General features: G+C 37.6%; 1 protein-coding gene across 1 annotated transcript in view; it reads left to right on the top strand.

The window, feature by feature from the left end:
* Positions 1–1,528: 1,528 nt before the first annotated feature.
* LOC108996090 overlaps positions 1,529–17,787 on the top strand; it is a 33,303-nt gene continuing 17,044 nt past the window's right edge. The window contains exons 1-7 of the mRNA XM_018971861.2: positions 1,529–2,402; positions 11,516–11,645; positions 12,890–13,380; positions 14,995–15,075; positions 15,207–15,311; positions 16,297–16,410; positions 16,488–16,571. Coding sequence (XP_018827406.1) covers positions 2,082–2,402; positions 11,516–11,645; positions 12,890–13,380; positions 14,995–15,075; positions 15,207–15,311; positions 16,297–16,410; positions 16,488–16,571 — 1,326 coding nt within the window. The 5' untranslated portion in view covers positions 1,529–2,081. The remainder of the gene's footprint in view (positions 2,403–11,515; positions 11,646–12,889; positions 13,381–14,994; positions 15,076–15,206; positions 15,312–16,296; positions 16,411–16,487; positions 16,572–17,787) is intronic.

Raw genomic sequence — 17,787 nt, 5'->3', positions numbered from 1 at the left:
ACTGTTCGGGCTGCAAAACACGACATCAACAGTTCATTTAGGTCTAATAGAAGCAAAAGTGGAAATTTTGGGGGGAAACTCATTTTGGGGATTTAGGTCCTATGAATTTGGGGTAGAGGTTTAATGAAGTTGCTGCTGCAGCTTCGCCAATTCCATGGCATTCGAGATCTATAAGGATGGAAACGAGAAATGAAGCATGGGATGTGAACCTCCCTACGCATTTCAGGCCTCTCTCGGTTGATGAAATTCAATTTGAGTCGCTCAAATCACGGTCTTTTAGGTCCACAAGATCTTTCTCATCCCAAAATAGTTCAATCTCTTCCTCAAGCTCTATTTCCTCAAAGTTACCAAACTTGAAGATGAAAGATTTGGGAAAAAAGAATAGTTTTCTTGGTGCTTTTCATGAGGCTTCACCATCACCACAAATACCTAGAAATGGATCAATTGGATTGTGAGGACTGCAGGACGGATTTGTTGAAATCGAACATGAATCCAGCAAGCCTCACGAAAGCTTTTTTAAGGGGAAAATCAATGAGAACAATTAGAGCTAGTGGACTGACTGCAGGTGCAATAAAAAGAAAGAGAGACGTCAAAATCAAAATAATGATAGGACTGAAAAGAAGCATCAAAATTTGGATGAGGCATGTATGAGAAAAGATAAAACCAAAGTTGGACTTGATGATTGGCTCCAACGAGCAACATATTGATAACTTGTGCCCTATGCCAAAGGCAACATTCTCAGAGTTCCGCAAGAATGAAAAGGAAGAATTCTGTGATAATTTAGCTGTAGGATTTGAAGAAGACTTACAGAGTGAACGTGAAAACTTTGAAGTAAGCTCAAATGAATATGATGTGTCTAGTTTTGTCAACGATTCTGTACCATCGTTTGATGAGATTGATAAGAAGTCAACAGTCGAGATCTGACGTCCGTGACAGAGGAGAGCAGTCGAAAGCAGCCCAGAAGAGAGAGACGTTGGTGGCAGTGGAGAGTAGCTGAACTACAAGAGGAAGCAGGAGAGGGATAGATAGCCGTCAACTCGAGTCCTTCGAGTGTGAAAATGGGGAGATGTTTTTACAACGTTAGAACCGTCGATTCCCTCTTCTTTTTCTTCATCTTCTTTTTGATCAATTTTTTTTAATAAAAAAAAGTATTGACGTGTCAGCAGTGTGCAGAAATTTGACTGAGCATAGTAGAATTGATCTAAAATAATCTAAAATTTGGGAGTAATCAAAGGAGAGAAATTTTAGAAAAATCTCGAGCAACAGCGCCACCAATCTCCATAATTTATGGAGTATGGTTACAGAAACGAGTCTCAAGGAACAATTAGTAAAAAGTGAGCAGTCCCTGGTACTGGATTAACAGGAAGAGACATGCTTAAACAATATTATGGTTTATTCCCCGACATGCTCTCAAAATTGAGAGGAGTGTGCAATTGGACATCATGTGATCGACCTCATCATTCAATTCAACAATTCCAGACTAATAAATTAAAATAAAATACTATCTTCCTAACACCTACCTTCTTCCCTTCTCATTAATCATTATGTGTGTGTATTTTTACTTTTGCCACTTTCTGAAACTTTTCAAACTTCTCTCTCTTTTTCACGAGCATTCACTGAAAAAGATAGGGTTCCGCCCCTGTTGAAAGCCAAAGCTACCTGTCGGTGCTCTTCTTTCTCTCTCCCTCTCTCATGGGATTTCTGGAGCCAGGTCCTCATCTTCACTCCTAGAGTGTTGATGTGTTTTTTGGAGTGGTCCAGCTACTGGGTGAGACCCGGATTTTGGGTTTTTCAGTTTCAGATTCTGTGGATTTCATAGACAAAAAGGCGTTGTCAGTGTGGAGAAAGAAAAAGCTTTTATGTACTTTTTCTGGAACGTATTTTGGAAGCAATCTTGTGCCGAGCCAACAACGTGACCGGATTTACTGCGTCTAAAAAGCCGCTGGATCTTCATTTGTGAAACTTTTTGGGTGGTTTGGTTGGGGAAGATTGTGGTTTTTTGGCTATGAAGAACTTTCGAGATTTAGCATTTTACTACACTAGATTTTATCATTCAGAATATTTCTAGGGAATTATAAGTGATGGAGGATATAGGACTGGTAAAACAAGGTTGGAAATGGCTGCGATCGCAAAAGGATGCCTGGCCTCGCGCCCGTATCGCTCTCAGTTGTTGTAAAGACAGGATTGGTACGTTCCTGGAGCGGCATTGGCCGACTGTGTGGGCTGGGACTCTCAGGCTCGGCAGGTTACTCCGTTTCTTGTTGCTTCAATGGAGGGACTGTGTGATAAGGGGGTTTCGTTCATTGATCGCTTTAGGTTCGGCAGCTCTGCTGCTTATTATGTGGAGTTGCTTTCTTAGTCTGACTTCCATTTCTTGCTTAATCTATGTGCTTCTCAGTATGGTATGTTGTTTGAGTACTCCTCTCGATTTGTTTATTTGCTTTATTGTTTTTTTTTTAAATTTTTTGATATGTTGGTGATAAAGAGTAAGCAAATTAAGTTTTTGAGTTTATTTACTTCTGGGTGCCGAGATTTTACTAATTTTGTATCTAGCCATTTAGTGCATATTGAATTGATTTCCCTGTGCATGCAATTTTGGTCACACCACTAGTTTCATTCAATAACTACTGAGTGGTAGAAAGTCTTATTCAACGTCAAGTTTATGTTACGTTAACTACTGATAGCAAATGTTTTTACAGTTCTAAATTTGGGACCCATCATTTCTGACCTTTAAATAAGATTCATACAAGTTTCCTTTTTGACGCTTGAAGGTGAAGGGTTTTCTCCATATTTTGAATCTGTTAAGATTGACACAAAGCCACTGGATAAACTTCAAGTCCTTATAAGCTTCAAATACTTGATTTCTTTCTTGGAAGAAAAAAAAAGGGAATATGATATTTTTCCTTGAAGATGTACATGTGAGTCCGTCAAAATTGTTTGGTCTAATTAGAGTATAAGATATTCATGCGTGGTAATGTGTTTGGACTAACTTGTAGTTATAAAAAAGAAGTGTTTGGACTAACTTTTTGCTTATGGGTTCATTGACACTTTAAAATGTGTGGCTTACTATTCTAGTTCTCAATTTTTTGATAAATATGTGAAATTTTGAAAATTTTAAGGATAATTTGATTTAGATTCTCATTGCCCACCATGAGGCTGGAACCCATGACCACAAGATTAAGAGCCTTGTGCTCTACCAACTGTACTAGACGGGCTTGCTTAAATTTTCTTGGGATAACATTGTGTCAGAAATTTGTGGTATCAGAGAAGGCTTGGAATTGCATAAAAGAATCCCCAAATTATTTTTCCATGGCAAATTATTGTTGCTTCTAGTTTAAGACAATTATGCTAACTATTCCCTTTAGTGTTTCCTCATTCTTACAAGTCCCAACAGTGCAGTTCTTGGATGCTTGCACTGGCTTTTGTTTTTCACACACGCACGCACGCACGCATCTAAAGATAGTATAACGTATCTACGCTTACAGATTCAGTGGGAAAAAAACTGCTATTTCCAATGTGTCTGGAGAGGATAATGGATACACATGAGGATGAAACTTTGTCAAGAGATTAGTTATGAAACTTTTCCTTCCTTAACCTACAAGCCCTTTTTTACTTTTTTTGTCATAAATTTTTTTTTTTGTAGAGTGATAAGTTATTAGGAAAGAACATACTCAAGTGCCAAAAGAAACACAAACCATGTACATAGGAGGTTAGAGAAACGCTTGTAAAAATACCTACAAGCTAACAATTAAGAAAAACAAATATGGAAAAGAATCACAATAGTAGTTGTTTGATAATAGAGAGAACACACAAAAAAAAAAGCTTCAACTTTAATATTGAAGCTTCATTCCCCCTCAATATTGGTGTAACACCCCGCTCCCCACAGTTAAGAAAGACGTTTTTTTTAGAAAATCACGGGAGCCGGACTGCTACTACTGAACCTGACTTAAATATGTATTTGTTTTTTTTTTATTTTTTTTATTTTTATAAAGGAAGTGCCAAGTACAAAAATTCCTTATAACAAATACGCTTTGTATTAAATGAGAGTGCGCGGAAGCATTTATTAAAACTTCTCAAAGTCTGTGTCATAAAAATCATAAATTAAAGTCTCTGTACATGATCTAGGTCACTGTCACGCCTCTTTGGACCAAATCCCGTCCTGTAGCAATACTTTCATAAATATTCTGACCTAGGGTGGTTGAAAAACATAAAACAACTAAAATGAGTTGATGACTGGTGATGATTAATTTTACAGTTATATGGGGTGGTTTAAAAACATCAATGTTACAGTTATATGCTAGCAATATGTCAAGCAAACTTTCTCTCCGTACACTTTCTCACTGGTGATGATTTCTGGTGCTTATCTATAAGGTTATCATGGGTTTCATGAAGCAGATTCTTATAGAATATAAAGTTTTTGAACTGTCTGAGGAAGGTAGCTGATGGATTCGCATAACAAAGAGAAGATGGAAGGTTACGAAAGCATTGGTCCTGTAGATGTTCACGGTGAACTAGTTCGTTAGAGCCCTTGAGGAATGTTCATATGGTGATAAAAAAGAGTTATTTTCAACCTCAAGGAATAGTCATAGAAGCTACATTGCTTAGAGATGTTCCAATGCTCAAAGTTGATATATGGCGTTAGTAGAATATGGCAATGGCGGCAGACGAAATTTTATTTTTATACTGGAAGAAATGGAGAGGAAAGGGTGGAAAAAAATGGTGGTTGCATTGCAGGAAGCTTACAACAGCTTGGAGAAGGGGAGAATGGTTGGGTGTCAAGGTTTCAAAACTTAAACTAGAAAGTGTCGATGAACACTTTGCCTAAGTCCTATGCAGAGGTGGTCCGGTCATCAGGACTTGCTACCCCCCCCGGGGGGGATCCGGGGGCGGAGTACCCCTCATATTACGTAAAAGTTACACTACAACTATAAAATGGTTACCCTACTACACTACAACAACTTGCACAAAATATTAAGTAAAAGTTCTACTTAATACATATTACTATATTTATATATAGTACAAATAGTAAATATTTATAAATAAATATTTATATAATAAAATATAAAAGTGTGGGGCGGGGTTGGGCCCTCAGATGTAGGGCTGGGTGAACGAGGGCGGCTTAGTGGGGTGGGGGGGCCCGCTGCCCATCCCTACAAGTTGCACCGAAGCCTCCAATGGACACTAAGATGTCGATGGGGGACAGTTTTGAGGATGACAACCAAATCGATGCTAGCACATGGTTATATTAAGAGTTTTTGAACACAATAATGAGGGGGAGTTCCAGTTGGTGGAGGTAGCAGTAGGTAGGAATATGGGAGCTAATGATCATCGAGTTGAGCATACTCCATTGAATTTAATGTCCCCACTGAAAGAACAAATAGCATCGGATTGGGTTTTACTTAAAGCCAAGGAGAGTCAATTGTGTGTTGGGCTCCAATGTTTCGATTATGAAGATCAGTTCTTGGCTGCTGCCTTCGAAGCTGGGCAGTCCAATGCAACCATGAAGAGCCATTTAGCCAAGAAAAGGGAAAAGGGAATTAAATCGACTTACTTGTTTGGTAAATTATGAAGGAACTGCGAGTCATGGTGGAACAAAGGGTAGTGCAAAATCAGTGGTTTTATGAAGCTCAAAATAGTCTCTTGGAATGTAAGGGGGTTGAACGAATTAGAGAAGCGCACCAAAGTACGAAACTAGCTTCGTAGTTGGAGAGTGGATGTTATATGTTTACAAGAGACAAAGCTGGAACTCATCTCCCATAACATCATATGGAGTTTGTGGAATTGTTGTCATGTGAGGTGGTCATATTTGCCGTCTAAGGGGGCTTCGAGAGGCATCTTGGTAATGTGGGATAAAAGGGTGGTGGAAAAAACAGATGAGTGTGTGGGAGATTAGATGGTGGCTAGTTCTTTCACGAATGTGGAAGATAGGTATCAATGGTCCTTTGCCGGTGTTTATGGTCCCAATACCAATATTGAGAGGAGGCATGTGGGATGAATTGGCTGGTCTTTGTAGCTTATGGAGCCTCCCTTGGTGCATTGGGGGAGATTTTAACGTCACTCGCTTCCCAAGTGAACGAATAGGAGGTCCTAGCTCTAGCTTAGCAATGATGGATTTTTCAGACTTCATTTATGAGCAAGATCTTCTGGATATTCCTTTAGTGGGTGGAACATTCACATGGTCCAGTAATAGAGAACATCCAACTTGGTCAAGACTTGATAGATTCCTCATTTGGCCCAATTGGGAAGCACATTTTCCAGATCTAATCCAAAAACGGCTTCCAATGTTATGTTCGGACCACTTCCCCATTCTCATTGATTGTGTAGGCATACAGGGAGGTAAAAGATATTTCAAGTTTGAGAGCATGTGGCTGAAATCCAAAGGCTTTGTTGAGCGAGTTAGACAATGATGGCCGTCCTAACTCGTACAAGGCAACCCAAGTTATGTGCTGGCTTGTAAGTTAAAGGCTCTCAAGGAGGACTTGAAGAAGTTAATGAGCAAATGTTTGGGAATGTGGAACGTCGAAAGAAGTCCATCCTCGATGAATTACAGGGTTTAGAGGATGTGGAGGAGGAGAGGGGGCTTTCAGAAGAGGAAAAGGCTCGCAAAAAGCAAGTCACCTCGGATATTGAAAGGATGGCTTTAATGGAAGAGATCTCATGGAGACAAAAATCGAGGGTTTTATGATTAAAAGAAGGGAATAAATGCACCACGTTCTTCCATTGCATGGCTAATTCGCATAGAAGACACAATATCATTGAGTCCATATTGGTAGATGGGAGGATTACATTGAATCCGTCTGAGATCAAGGATCATATTACTAACTACTATGCACAACTACTTTCTGAACAATTTTCTTGGAGACCCTGTCTGGATGGCCTTGTTTTTAGTCGATCGATCAGCAAGAAGCAAGTTTGTTAGAGAGGCCTTTTGTGGAGGTGGAGATTCACAAGGTGGTGAGAAGTATGGTCGGTGACAAAGCTCCGGGTCTTGATGGGTTCACTATGGCCTTTTTTAAGGCATGTTGAGAGGTAGTTAAAGACGACATCATGAGTTTCTTCCAAGAGTTTCATGAATGAGTTATTTTTGAAAAAAGCCTTAATGCTACTTTCATTTCTCTTATCCCAAAGAAGCCTGGGGTGGTGGAGATTAAGGACTTTCGTCCTGTTAGCTTGGTGAGTGGAATGTACAAAATCCTTTCGAATGTATTGGCTATCAGATTGAGTACGGTATTGGAGAAGATCATATCCAAGCCCCAAAATGCATTCATCCGAGGTCGGCAAATCCTCGACTCTGTTCTCATTGCCAATGAATGCTTGGAGAGTCGCATCAAGTCGGGTGAACCTTGGTTATTATGCAAAAAACTTGACATAGAGAAGGCATATGATCGTGTAAACTAGAATTTTTTGTTACACTTGCTCGAGAGATGTGGACTTGGAGCAAGATGGTGCTCTTGGATCAATTTTGCATCTCCACCGTACGTTTTTGTCTTGGTGAATGGTACCCCAATGGGTTTCTTTGTAAGTTCAAGGGGTTTGAGGCAAGGTGATCCTTTATCTCCATTACTCTTTGTTTTCATAATGGAAGCTTTTAGTAAAATGATCGTAGTTCTTGTGGAAGGTGGATTTTTATCTGGATTTGTCATAGGGGAGGCAAGATTTGGCACACTTGAGATGACTCACCTCTTATTTGTAGATGATACTCTTGTGTTTTGTGGGGCTAGTCAGAACCATATTCAAGCATTGCGAGCTCTTTTACTTTGCTCTGAAGCGGCTTCGGGTTTGAAAGTGAATCTCGCCAAGTCAGAGTTAGTCCTGGTGGGAAATGTTCCAAGTGTTTTAAGCTTGGCCAATATGTTGGGATGCAAAGTCTCCACCTTGCCAATGAAGTATTTCGGTCTTCCATTGGGTGCATCCTTTAAATCATTGTCTATTTGAGATGGAATGTTGGAAAAAATGGAGTGTAAACTGGCGAGTTGGAAGAGGATGTATTTGTCCAAAGGTGGTAGAGTTATGTTGATAAAAAGCACTCTATCCAACCTCCCGACTAACTTCTTATCTTTATTCTAATACCATGCAAAGTGGCTCATCGGATAGAGAAATTGCAAAGAGACTTCCATTTGGGGGGGGGGGGAATAGATGAAGAATTTAAGTTTCATATGGTGAATTGGGCTACGGTTTGTACCCCTATATAAGAAGGTGGGCTGGGAATTTGGAATTTGTTGGTTTTCAACAAGGCTTTATTGGGTAAATGACTGTGGAGATACAACAAAGAGAGGGGAGCTTTATGGAGGGTGATTATAGAGTTGAAATATGGTGGACTGTGGGGAGGATGGTGCTCGAATGAGGTGAGCTTATCACATGGGGTGAGGCTTTGGAAACAAATAAGAAGAGGTTGGACCAATCTTCATTGATACACACGTTTTGCAGTTGGGGATGGTTCCAAAATTAAATTTTGGAATGACCTATGGTGTGGAGATCAAATCCTCAAAGAAGTCTACCCAACACTATATGGCATCGCCTGGAGAAAGGAGGCTTCCGTAGCAAAGCTCATGGATCTCTCTAGTGGCTCTCCTCAATGGAATATCACTTTCCTTGGAGCTGCCCAAGATTGAGACATCGACACATTTACAGATTTCTTCAATCTTGTGAATACTTGTAGAGTGATTGGAGGAGTAGATAAGATTATGCGGTCACAATCCAAGAAGGGGAATTTTGTTGTACAGTCATACTACAAGTCCGTCATGACACATTCTACAAGAATATTCCCATGGAAGAATATATGGAAGACTAAGGCCCCCCTAAAAGCTTCTTTTTTTGTATGGACAACTTTACTAGGGAAGATTCTTACCTTAGATAATCTAAGAAAATGCCGATTGATGGTATTGAATTGGTGCTATATGTGTAAGAAAAGTGGAGAGTCTGTGGATCACCTATTATTGCATTGTGATGTAGTTATGAGCTTTTGGAATGATATCTTTGCTAGAGTGAGACTTGTTTGGGTAATGCCAAGAAGCGTTGTTGACTTTTTGGCCAGTTGGCAAGGCATTCAAGGTAATTCTCAAATTGCAGTGATGTGGAAGATGATACCGATTTGCCTATGGTGGTGCATATGGATGGAGAGGAATGGTCAGAGTTTTGAGGATCGTGAACGGACAATGGATGAGATTAGAACTTTTTTTCTTCATACATTATTCCATTGGTCGATTGTAATAGACTTTAATGGCATGAATGTACATGATTTTCTTGTATCTTTAGACAATCATGCATAGGTGTGGTTCTTGTGTATGTCCCGTGTACTTGGCTTCACCTATTTTTAATAAAATTTCTATTTACTGATAAAAAAAACCCATCATAACGTAAACATACTTAATATAAGATTTTTCATAAAATATTTCATACTAAGAACTTAAAATCATGACTTCATACGTATGCTTTGACATGCATGACTTATCTTAGCTTATCTGACTTATCTTACTTATCATACTGGCTTATACACTTAACCTTATGTGCAAGGTCATGCACTGGCCCCACATCCTTCGGCCACAAGGTAAATTGCTAATAGTACTCTAGCATACTATAGTGGACCACGCTAAGCTTCGTGGCTTGCACATCTAAATCGACCCATAAATCGCATTAATACCATGCATCTAAATGACCATTTGATTAACTATTCTAAGCTTATTTTATACTTGAACTTATGAAAACTTACGTGTCTACATAAGATGCATAATATATACATAACTATAATGTGTGAAATGAAACATGATGAATGATGTACTTGCAAATATCATGATATGCGTGGTACATAAACACTGGCTTTAATAATAATATGTATAACTAGTTAACGTATGTTAATCCTAATTTATGATCAAGCTACTTACCTTATAATGTTAGTTCCTAAAATTTCCGACACAAAATTGATCACGGTGCGATGGAGGGATGTCGATGGTTGTGAGTAGGAGGAAGGAAGAGAGATGGTGGCTTTGCCGTGTTTCATGGTGGGGGAGATGAGGCTGCGGCATGCAGAAGGTAAAAAGAGAGCTAAAACAAAAAAAAACTCAGGCTTGAAGAGGTAGGTGCACGTACAGTGCATTGTAATCGTAGGATTTTATACTATGCGAGTGATGGTATGGGTTGGGTTTAAGAATTTTAAGGTGAAGAAGATTCTAGAATTGTAATCCTAGTGTGTTTGAAATTAAAAACATACTCTATTAGTTCAATTAATGTAGGATTAGAAGTGACTGAGACTGTGTAGGGAACTTCAATCAGTGATATTTTAAATTGAAATAAATTTTTAATAGCCGATCTTTAAATTCTAAAAGGAGTCTAATTCATTGAATAAATAATAAATGAGATTTAGGCCTCGTTTGTTTTTAGAACTCTTCTCAACTCATCTCATCTCATCATTACAATTTTTTCAAATTTTCAAATAAAATAAAATAAACAATACAACTTTTTCAAATCTCAAAATAAAAATAATATTAAAAAATATATTCAAATAAGATTTTATTCAATTTTTAACTTTAATCTGAACTCATCTCATTTTATATGCGAAAACAAACGAGGTCTTAACCTAGTTATTCAGCCTAATTAAAAACTCCTAATCAATCTAAAAAATTTATAGCTCGTGGGCTTATCCAATATAGCCCATTAAATAAAATTTAGGCTCCATCACTATTTTGACCCTAGAATTATTGGGCCGGGTCGTTACAATTGGTGTACATGATAAGAATGAAGTATACTGCTTATGGAGGAGCTCAAGATTTTCTTTTCAATATTTTACTCCTTTGGACACCTTCTATAGACTCTAATGGGTTGAACACATGATTTCCTTGAATCTTTTTCTCTTTCTAGATAGATATCTCTCTTGCATACAACCTGTTCTTGGAGCACGCATTTTGAGATTTCTAATGAAATTTTTATAACTTATAAAAAAGAAGTGTACTGTTTCCCATTTAAGCACCAGCATTGGGGTGCAGGGGGGACCTAAACGTCATTAAGAATAACGTGATTTGGTGTCATTGTGTAAGTTTTTATTTAATGACTAATCAGGCTGATTTGGTGCCTATGTGTTCTAATATTTAGCTTCAAGAGTAGCTCGAAAATTCCAAAGTCGTAACTTTTCATATTGCTTTACCTTGATTTTGTGTTTTGAAACATCTTTTAGAATGCACCTTTTCCATTTGGAATTATTTCAGCTAGAGAGGTATGTATAACCTATTACTATCTTAAGAAGTCTCACTACCAATTGTCTCCTTTATCAAGTTGTCATGGGTTCCTTACATTCTTTCTCTACATTTATTTTTTCTGGTGAGAAAATGTTTAGCGCTTATGTTTCTAGTGATAGCAATCACTATGAAACATTGTTTAGAATAAGAATGCTAATGGGTGACTCTGTTGGTACCCCTTAAACAAGGATGTTATTTATATTTACTTTTTTGAGTTGCATCAATTAAATTGACATTATATAAATGAAACTTTGATAATGATGGCAATCTTGTGTTGGATATTTCAGGGAGCTGCTGGAGTGGCTATTCAGTACTTGGGTTACACTCCTGGACTTTTTATTGTTGGGCTCTTTGCTATTCTAGTTTTATGGATGTATGCTAACTTTTGGATAACAGGAATATTGTTCATGGTTGGAGGTATGACTTTGTTTTTTTTTTTTTCTTTTTTGCCATATACTTTTAATTGATTTCATGGATTGCTTGATTTCTTCTATAAAGAAGTTAAATCCTGCATCAGACTAGGAAAGGAGCAAGTTTAAGCCGCTGGACGAAACCCCTGTGATGAAACATATTAAGCCTTTATACAATAAGCGATGACCACTGAATCACCTTCTGAATAACAGTATTAACACTAATATATTGTGTGTGAGTGTGTGGATCTATATGTATACATATATATATATGCATTTCTATGTGTCTTGGCACATGCAAAGGATGTTCCTTGCAGTGTTTATTGATCTTAACTGCCTATCTTCGACTGAGATCTAGATGAAACTTTCTAGATGGTACCCTCACATGCGAACAGAAAAATGTAGGTTACATGTGTACTTGGGAAAGATGCAGGGGTTGTAGTTGTTAGTGGAATGGCTTACTTTAGGCATGGAAATGTACCTTTTTGTACTTTCTCTAAGAATTTTGTTGTTCGTAACATCATGAAGCCAAACCAAACCAGATGCGGCTACTCAAGTGGTGGAAAAAATCTTGTCAAATGCAGTGTGAACATCAAAAACCAAATAGTTGTGAAAATCCTTCTTATGAAAGCAGTTGTTTGTTCCATATTACTGAAAATACAGGGAGTCGCATATGCCTAGCAGGTGTTATCTGGCAGTAATATACAAAATTTGATAAGATAATGATGTACAAATAAGTTAGAGTCTCTAACGATTTGTATTTGTTTCTATATCTTACCCTTATAAGTGGGCCCATATGCACCAGTATGCATGGTGTCATTGCGTTGCTTTGATCTCATGGAAGAGGTCTGCTTCATTCTTCACAAGATCTTCAATACATTGGTATAAAAATCATTCATCCTCTAGATGCTTGAGATAATAGCTTCAATTAACCTTCAATCTCCCTATTGCTTCTTATTTATTTAATTTATTTAGTTTTTGTCCTAATTATTACCTATTGTTCATAATATTATGATGAGCAGTTTTACAGTAGATACAAACAACCATATCTTACAACTATGCTTCTGAACCGACCACTATGCTATATCAATTCTTACAACTAAATCTAATGATATTTTTTCAATGAGTACAATTATATCTTAAAGCTATCTTGATAAGTATAGCATATCTTCTGGATCGACCTTCATCATTTTTCTCAACTGCAGCTTATCTATTTATATTAATTAAAAAAATTCTATCATATAAATGCAGGGTATTTGTTCTCCCTAAATCATGCACGGCTGGTGGTCTTAATGTCAGCTATATATGCGAGTTACTGTGTCAAAGTTCAAGTCGGATGGCTTGGTGTTCTTCTCTCAATAAACCTTGCATTCCTATCGAATGATTTATTGAATTTTTTGCTACAATGGTGTGATAATATGAGTGAAAGCACACACTTTGAAGAGCAAAAACCATCAGAAAGGGTAATGGGGAATGACTTTTCTGAAGAGTCAGAATATTTTGTTCCAATTAGTGAGGATGAAAAGTTGCACTCATGCAAATCATCCAGCACGCCACCTGTGACTTCATCTGTTTCTAATGACCACAAAGAGTCTACTGCGAGCAAGGTGGTCAGAGAACAGACAAGTTCAGCTGATGAGATGAAAAGGATTTTGGGTAGTGGGGATCATTACGAAGCACTTGGATTCGCTCGCCACAAAATAATTGATGCAACAATTCTGAAGAAGGAATACAAGAAGAAGGTATGCAAAATTTCTATTAGGCCTCTTATGCAATTATTTTTTGAAACCCCAACTAGGATCTCTCTCTCTCTCTCTCTCTCTCTCTCTGAGCAAACAGTTGCTTGTTTGAAAGGTAAAGGACAAGAACCATTTAATTTGGTTCACATTTAAAATAAAGAACAGTAAATTTATCTATTGGTCCTTGGGGTTTTGCCTGTTTTCAAATGGGGCCCCTAGGGTAAAGTTTTTGAGAAACGATCCTTGTGGTAGAATTTTAAAGTGGTCCCTCTGTCCATTTTTTTTTTAATCATATGACAGAACATGCTAATGTGACACCCACATGCCACATTAGAACTAATCTCACGATGACACGTGTAAGAAATGCACAGCTAGCGTTTTAAAAATAAAAATCCTTGTTAGCATGCCACACCATAAAATTGTTTGAAACTAGAAAAGTGACAGAAAAATGAAATAAAAATAACAAAAGTTCTGAAAAATCAATTAAAAATTAAAAAATCATCAAAAAATTAAGAAAACTAAAATTAGGGAAAAAAAGATTTAAAATTTGAATACTAGAAGTAAAAAATAAACTGAATACAGGAAACATGAAAAAATCAAGTTTAAAAATCCACGGTTAAGTTGAAACAATAAAGATTAAAACCAAGAAAAAAAAGCTTAATATAATTAATGGGATTGGATGGAGAGACTACTTTGAAATTCAACATATACTACTGGGATCTTTTTTGTCAAAAAATTTTCCTTAGGAGGAGGCTGTTTGAAATTGGGCAAAACTTGAGGGACCAATGGATGAATTTACCCAGGAAAGAATGAAGGAACATGATATTAGCAAACACTTCTACTAAGGTTGACAACAGTGAGGCCCTCATACAGTTGGAAGAATGAAATGAAGCTCGGTAATGACTGATGAATTAAACTATGTTTGGTAGGTGAAAAATAGGAATGAAGGGTGGGATTAATAGAAAGCAGGGAGAAGCACGAGGAGTCTCCATCTTATGTTGCTCAATAGCAGGGATGGAGAAGGGTGGGGTTAAATTTCGAAGGAGGAAGTGTGAGTTCACCTCCCCCTCGTGTTGTTTGGTAGGAGGAAAAAAAATTGTAAAGACCATTATATCTTTATTAAATGGGTTAAAGGGGGATGCAAAAGTGAGATTTTACATGTTTTTTAAACAATATCTTTCTTTCCTCTCCCTGCACCACTAACTTTTTGGAGGTATTGATTTTGGGTGGGTTTGGAGAGGTTTTGCCTCCCCCTCCCTCCACTTCTCCCTTTTTTCCTCCCACTAAACAGATGGACTCTCTTTCTTTCCCTCTCCCCCTCCCTCTCGCTCCTACCCCTCCTCACTCCACTTGTCCAAACAGTGTTAGTCGTCTTCTCCGCTTCAACAGAACCTTCTAACCTTTATGAGATGACCTTACTGATAGCAGCTTTAAAAGCTTTGAAAAGTTTTACTGGGGTGAAGAAGGTGCTGAATGGATGCCCATGACCAAGAGTACTAGGATCCGAGTGATAAAAAAAATTTAGCTAGTTTCTGATATGCTCTGTTATATAATCGCCTTCTTGTATTTTGACCCTGCCCTTCTCTTTTAATTTGTATTTCTATTTTTTTTTGGCAGGCCATGCTTGTGCATCCTGATAAAAATATGGGGAGTCCACTGGCAAGTGAATCCTTTAAGAAAATTCAGTGTGCATATGAGGTAAAGATCAATGAGAAAGTGCAGTTTTATGTTTTTATGATTGTATTTTCTAGTTGCTACTTAATGCTTGGCTATGTTGGAAAATTAAATTACTCAAACGAGTTGCAACCCATAATGGCATCATATTTTAGGTTCTTTCTGATTCCACAAAGAGAAGAGATTATGATGAGCAGTTGAGAAAAGAAGAATCGAGGACTAAGAGTGTTTGTCAGAAGTCCCATGGTACTTCACATCAGGTAAAATCATGTGGTATTGCTTATTGATGTATTATTTTGATTTGCATCAATTCCTGGGAGAATTTCCTACTTGTAAGGGCAGGTTTGAGACATAAAACAAAATACAAAATTTTCATCTCATCTCATCTCATCATTACACATTTTTCAAATCTCCATACAAAATATAATAAACAATTCAACTTTTTCAAATCCCAAAATAATAATAATATTAAAATTTAATATTTTAAACTTCAAAACAAAACACAAAATTCTCATCTCACCCCCCAAACCTACCCTAAATCTTTGGATGAAGTTCATAACAAAACTCCAGAGGAAAAAGTTATGATTCTAGATACTTTTTTGTACAACTAATAACTTTAGATGCTTGTGTGCAAAACATATACCATGTTACTGTTTTTTTTTTTATTGGCACCGGGTGTCTAGGAACAGTGTCCTGACTAATCCCGGGGTTACTATGTTACTGCTTTTTAGAAGGGAAAAATTATATCTACCATCCTCTCACCATCCCCTTATGTGGCATCCAATGATTGGATGATTAGTAATGAATGATAAATAGTTATCCAATCATTTAATGCCACATTAGAGGATGATGGCAAAAGGAACAGTGAATAGCACTTCTCTTTAGAAATTGTGTATGTTTTTGGTTTCTCTTTCCAGCATTATCTCTTCCAAATTTGTTATCCTATGAAGGTAAACATCTTATTTACGGTGCACTCTAATTTCTTGTCGTGAAATCCCGGTGCCAATAAAAAAAAAAAAAAAAAACCTATCAAGCAATCAGTTTAAATGGGATAGTAATATTGTTCTGGATTGCAAGAGTTGGTTTTGCTAATGGAATCCTGCCTTTTAGTTATATTTCTATTGAATGGAAGGCAATGCAAAAATCTGTACTGCTTTTAAGTCCATTCACATAGCTGAATTAATTCACTGATGCTGGGTGATAACCCTCTGTGAAAATTCTTAATGAGAGTCTTACCATGATCAGGATGGTCCGGGTTTTTGCTCTGAGGAGTCAAGGCGTATACAATGTACCAAGTGTGGCCATTCACATATATGGGTATGCACCAATAGGAGTAAGGCCAAGGCAAGATGGTGTCAGGTTACTCTCTCTCCCTTACCGTCCATTTCTGCACATCCTTTTTGTAGGCTGAGTTCTGAGACTTGTTTTGGCATCAGGATTGCTGTCAGTATCATCAGGCCAAGGATGGAGATGGATGGGTTGAATACAGAGGCTCATTGGTCTTTGAGCGTCCTCAAAAGGTATGTATATATGAATGTAGGATAAAGTTCATGTAGTTTCAATCTTTTGAGAACTTAACTTTTCTTTATATCTTTGATCGTCAATGACCAGTTAAGATATTTGGTTTTTCGTGTAAATATGGCTTTTGCAGCAAAAAATTGATTTATAACTTAGTTAAAGATCATATGCTAGTTCACTTTTATGAGTTGGAATTTTCAGAGTATTTTTTCTTGGAAAGTCTAGCAAAGAAAGTTAGGACATGAGTTGCATGGTTTGTAAAAATTTATGTTAAGATCTGTTAAAATAAACCGGTTATCAAAGGCTAATTTGAAGTATAACAGTGGAAACAAACAAAAGAAATAACAACAATCACACACAGAACACCAAGATTTAAGTGGTTCGGCTTAATGTGAGCCTACGTCCATTGGCTGGGTTGGTCTCAACGAATTCATTATCAACAAAGGTGGAGTACAAGAGATCAATCACAAAATCCTCAATCCTAATGCCCTAATACACCCAATGAACACTCAGGATTCTTCACAAAAGGACTCTCTCTCCCTCTCTCTCTCTCTCTCTCTCTATAGTATACGGCTGTTGATGAGTTCCAAATACATGGAGAAAAGCATGTATATATAGGCCACGGTGCGAGAAGCCCTAAAACTGAACATTCGCTCGAGCTGAGTGTCGAGCGAACTCACGGGTTGGCTTCTCGCTCAAGCGGACTTTCGAGCAACGTTTGGAGCCAGGGTCGCTCGAGCCACAGTCAAGCAGGGTCAAGTAATAGTCAAGTCAAGCATCCGGAATGGCATTTTCAGCAGGAAATCAAGCCAAACTCAACAAGATATGACCGAAGTTTCAAAGACACTGCAAGAAGCATCAAAGACCTCAAGGCCTTCTTTTCATACATTGTACTGCTGATGGCAGCCAACCTATGCATTTCTAGCTTTGCTTTCCAGGATTTTCTTGCAAAACACCCCCCCCCCCCTGCGGTGGAGGGTGGACTTCTATGATACCTATCTCTCTCTTATTGATGACTTGTAAAACTCATCTTTCGGAAAAAAATGTTTTATACATTAATCCTATTTTTCCTTGAATATGGTTAAGATTACTGATAAATGGAGCAGAAAGTGTTCAATGTAAAAGAAAAGTAAAGCACAGATTGTGCAGATGTATGTACAGAAGTTTGAAATACCCTAGTGATTCCGCTTTTGGCCTAAATATGTTTATTGTCTCAAC

The sequence above is a fragment of the Juglans regia genome, chromosome 2 (genome assembly GCF_001411555.2).
Source record: "Juglans regia cultivar Chandler chromosome 2, Walnut 2.0, whole genome shotgun sequence".
Taxonomy (NCBI): Eukaryota; Viridiplantae; Streptophyta; class Magnoliopsida; order Fagales; family Juglandaceae; genus Juglans; species Juglans regia.
Note: the sequence above shows the minus strand (reverse complement) of the source record. Positions and strands in the feature narration are given on the sequence as shown.